Source organism: Montipora foliosa, chromosome 9, assembly GCF_036669935.1.
Source record: "Montipora foliosa isolate CH-2021 chromosome 9, ASM3666993v2, whole genome shotgun sequence".
Taxonomy (NCBI): domain Eukaryota; kingdom Metazoa; phylum Cnidaria; class Anthozoa; order Scleractinia; family Acroporidae; genus Montipora; species Montipora foliosa.
The window spans coordinates 45,693,576-45,698,575 of NC_090877.1; the positions used below are offsets into that span (position 1 = coordinate 45,693,576).

At 38.8% G+C, this 5,000-nt stretch overlaps 1 protein-coding gene across 1 annotated transcript in view; it reads right to left on the bottom strand.

Annotated features, from left to right (window-relative positions):
• The window catches only part of LOC137971883 (collagen triple helix repeat-containing protein 1-like), a 13,739-nt gene that overhangs the window by 3,515 nt on the left and 5,224 nt on the right, over positions 1-5,000 (bottom strand). Inside the window, exons 3-4 of the mRNA XM_068818627.1 lie at positions 2,443-2,579; positions 651-923 (exon numbers count right to left, since the gene is read on the bottom strand). Coding sequence (XP_068674728.1) covers positions 651-923; positions 2,443-2,579 — 410 coding nt within the window. The remainder of the gene's footprint in view (positions 1-650; positions 924-2,442; positions 2,580-5,000) is intronic.

Sequence of the window (5,000 nt, forward strand, 5' to 3'; positions counted from 1 at the left end):
AGACCGTTTTAATGAACACCGCCGCACTTTAGATAACGCTAACACCAAATCCAAACCTACTACAGTCGCAGAACATTTCCTCAGTCTCCTCTCCCTACAACATTTCTAAGGACATGCTTTTAATTCCTGTGGAAAAAAATATTTTCCAACTCGATCCGTAAGGCCAGGGAAGCTTTTTTAATTTCAAAAGGCAAGGCAATTGATCCCATCGGTCTTAATATCCACGAAGAAATGTATTAGATTTCAGTTTATTATTTACAGTCACTTCGTTATTTTTCCGTTACTCTTAGTATTTGAATTCCAATTTGTTGTAACTACCATATTTTATCACATTTTTTCCAGTACTACGTCAACATCCATTTACTATATATATGTACATAGAAGCAATCCAATGTAAACTCTCATTGTACCTGAAGAAGGCTGGTTTGGCCAGCCGAAATACAGTACACCACTAAAATCAAATCTATACATTGTATCGGCTGTTCCTCAAAATATTTAGCTTCTCAACTTGCAATTACGCCGATCAGCTCAAGCCACTGATCCAACGCACACCGACAGGAAGATTGTCCACGGTTACTTGCTACAAAACTCTCAAACACTAGAGCCTGCTTACAGATCTAATGGTTTGTGTATTCCGTTGCTCAGCTCACCTTAATCAGGCCATGATCTCTGCCGTCGTCAATATTTTTCCAGGCACACTCCTTCCAGTTCTTGAAGGGCATCACACCTGAAGCTCCACTTGCCTCAGTCTCTCCTCGCTCTCCTTTTTGACCGGGAGGACCCTGCAAACCAGCCGCTCCAGTTTGTCCCTGATCCCCTTTTAACCCGTCACGGCCGTCCCGTCCATCGCGGCCTGGGAATCCTGGGGATCCAGGCTTGCCATGCATGCCGGGAATACCACAGCGGCAAATCGACGAGACTTGCTGGATCGGAAAGCAAACAAAAGTTACTGATGTCTTTATCTGTTGATTGATTACTCTTAAAATTGCAAGCACATTAGCTTGATGTTACAGCTGAAGAAACCTTTCCATTTAAGAATAAAATACAAACAGCGGTGATAAACATTTTTAAAAAAATGCAGTTTATATTAACTTGACATGTGTGTACTGAATAAAAGAAACCTTGTATATCCAAGAGCTAAAGCCCACCATAAATTCAAACGTTAGGCGTTAGGAGTGTTTTTTTTCTGTTAGCTTTATTGGGTACTTCTCTTATAATATATAATATACACACGAAACGACGAAAAGCAAATAAATAAAAGAGAAAAAAAAAAGTAAGAAAGAAGCAAAACCCAAAAGGGAAAAGTGCAACGGGACTAACGTCTCATGCGAGGCACCACCCCTAGAATAAGACCTAAATTAAAATGAAATAAATACCCAAACATTCGTTTGAAAAAAATCAAGAGTGGCATGGGAACGTAGGGACTCGCGTGCACGTGCAGGGGTAATTGATTTCATTGAATTTGTGGACAAAACGTTAAAACGGCGGTAGGCGAGGGAAAACTTGTTGGGGGTGCTAACTTACCAACATAGTTCCATAGTTTAAAGGAAACCTCCATTAAAACAGAAAAATAACCTTAAACCGCAGAATATAATGTTTACAATTAAAAATTTTCAAACTTTTTCCAATGAAAGCGTTTGTATCTGAATGGAATGAATTTCAAAAACGCTTGCTTTGGCTTTCAAATTTTGTGACATGCGTGGTTGCCCTATTGTTCTGACACAACGAGCGTTTGTTCTGAAACAATAGGGCAACCACGACACGTCACAATTATTCGATATGACCGCACCCGGGAAATTTGAAAGCCAAAGCAAGCGCGTTTGAAATTATTTTTTTTCTGGTACAAAAGCCTTAATTGGAAAAAGTTTGAACAATTTGGGTTGTAAACATTATGTTCTGTGGTTTAAAGTTGTTTTCTTGTTTTAGTGGAGGTTCCCTTTTAAATTAACTATTCTTTTAAAGTACGGCCCGTGAAGTAGATGTTTTGCAAAGAGGAGTGCGTAGATTAAAGGACTTTTAGTACTTCGTCTTGTACGACCGTAACAAACAAAAGATACGTAGTTCAGCAAATCTAAATCAGTACTACAGTAAAGGCATTTATATAAAAAAAGACCAAGTCTTTGAGTTCATGATCTAGAGAAAGTGGAAGTAAGTCTAGCATGGCTGCGTGACGTCGCCAAAAAATGTTTTGTAGTGGACTGGGAAAGCTTCAGGATTTTAACACGATGAGAACGAAGGCGAGAAGGAACGCACGATATACTGAACTTGCTGTTATCCGAACTATTCCTTTTTTATTGGCTAGTTGTGAGAGAATGTCCGCACCCCATACTCCAGCTGAGAAACTTAAAATGGCGTTTAATTCAGCTATGACAAGCCTTGAGATAAAATGACATTATCATCATGTTATAATGTTTGGTTTAGTTGGAATAATTATTTGCTTACGTTGTCATTGCAAGACGGGCCACCAGTAATGTTATCCCCCGCTGCAAAACACTTATACGAAAGTGACATGAAAAGTAGCGTCAGCAAGATCCAAGACATTTTGATGAGGATAGAAGTTATTTCTTCTCTCTGATATTCTGTGGGAAAAGAGAAAATTGAAGTAAGATCCAAATAGATTTTTTGCATTACTTGCATCTGCAATGGTTGCAATAATTTCAATTTTCCCATGATTTTTCCCTTTTAGAGTATAGCGATATACGCTAGATGTTACGGTAAAAAAAAAAAAAAAAGTAAATGCTTTGTTTATTGTGGAAGTGCGCTTGGCCATCAAGCTGCTCACGGGACACCATTTTTAATAACCTGAAAGAAACAATTCAAACTAAAAAAAAACATGATTAAGAAACCTCAAACTGGCAGGAGGCTTTAGGTATCCACCCCCACCAAAACTCAAACTTGTTCTTAAGCCCAAACCTTAAGTAGACTTTTATGTACCGGACCAAAGTGGTAGAAGAGAAAAGAACCATTGTTATTCTGATTTGGCGTTGTTGATTAGATATTGTTATGTTCTCGTTGTTCTTTTGTTTATTCAATTTGGCAATTCAAACATCCAATTCGGCAATTCAGACATTGAATTCGTCATTGTTTGTCTGAATTTAACAACGCAAGAGAGAATGCTTGAATTGAAGGATTGGACTTAAGAACAACAAGTTTATGAGGCAATCAGTAGACTATTTACAAGGCGCGGTAGAGTTGAACCTGGAACAACCGGAAACAAATCCATACCAGAGGTTAAAACGGGATTTGAATCTGTGTCAGCCGCATGCAAACCCGACGCCCTAACCACTGGACCAGGCAACCTCTGCTAAATGGAATGACATATATACAGAAATAATTTTTTCCAACTTTCATTTCATGTCCATTCCGTAATTCAATAACACGCAAGTATTCTTGAAATCATTTCAGCATTCACCTGTTATGTAACTTGAACTTGCAATTGACCTACATCCCAGCTGGTTGAGGATATTTCAGTTGGCAGAGAAAGTCTAGCACAAAATTACGCTAATGTGATCGAATCCGCATTCAAGGCCTGGGTGCATTTTTTCAAGCTTGCTTGCAACTGCTTCTGGCTGATCTAACATTAACAAGACGCCTAGAAGGGCGTATCCGTGGGATGCGCAAAAACAGTTAACACAAATTGTCCAGTTACAGTGAACTTCAGCTAAGGGTAAGCTTCGGAGAATGGCGAGAGATTACCAGAAAGATAAATCTGTAATTTAATTTGAAGTTGTTTGTTGTAAAAACTCTTATTACTAATGTTACGAAATTTGTGAATGCAAACAACGAAGCCCTCTTGGGGGTTATCAGGATACCGGATATTTAGGTAACAAATTATAGGGATAGGGGATATTTGGGAGGGGGGGGAGAATTGACGAGATACGGGATATTTTAACAAAAAGGCACGTGCGCAGGCACGCATCGCGTACGTCTCGTAGTCCAATAACTTGACAGTGTTTTCTTTCCATAACTGTGAACTGAGCTGAGTTTTGTTTTCCAGGAGATTCAAGTTGCCTTTGCGTAACTTGTAGCTCTAATAAAGGGTTTATAGTCTTTCCGAAAGTGCAATTTATTTATCCAAGGGCAAGCTGCAATGTTCATTTTACACTTAAGAAGTCATGACCTTCAGTTGCGAGTTCAAGTTGTATCCCGAAAGAGATCGATGAAATGATTTTGAGACAAAACAACAAATGAAGGAAGATCATCACAGTTACCTAGTGAGAACCTTAAACAGTTGCAAGTAAGCTTGAAAAATCCCTTGAACGGGATTCGATCCCATGACCGAGCTAATGCGCTGCACTTGCTCTTTTAACTGAAATATGCTGCAAGCTGGTCAATTGCATCATCACAGGGTTTGGGTTGCTTCTGCATGCATAGGCTGCATTTTCATCTGAGCATCTGACCAGCTTTAGAGATTTCTAGTGAAATATTGATCATCACAGCGAAAGAAGTTAAAGCCTGAAAAGTTCACGCTTGAATGGGATTCCAACCCTCCCTGTGCGATACTAGATCAGTACTCTACCAGTTGAGCTATCAAGCCATCTGAGAGGTGGTCATTATCTGAGTTCATATTGAGCCTGTAGATGATACAGCTATGAAGAAAGCTTTAAGTTAATATACCAAAAAAAAAACAAAACATTTCTTCTGGCATATACTGTTAAGGACGGTGGCTACCACTGTTATTGCGCATACGTTCTGCGCATCTCGAGATACTCGGGTTTCCTATCGGTGATGCTCACTAATACAGGGATATTTTTGCGCGGTTTAAAACTATCCGGAGAAAGTAGATCTTAGTAAGTAGTCTTGTTATTCAAAAAGAAAATTGGGGGTAACCATGCATTTTTGAGAGATAATTAAGCTTCAATTTGAGAAAGAACACCATGCATTGCTTTGTATTTTAAAGCTTTTTGCAAATATTATTCATGAATTATCTTGGAAAAATATGTGGTTACCCCCAAATTTCCTTTTGTATTTTAATGGCACTTGTTAAGATCTTCATTTCC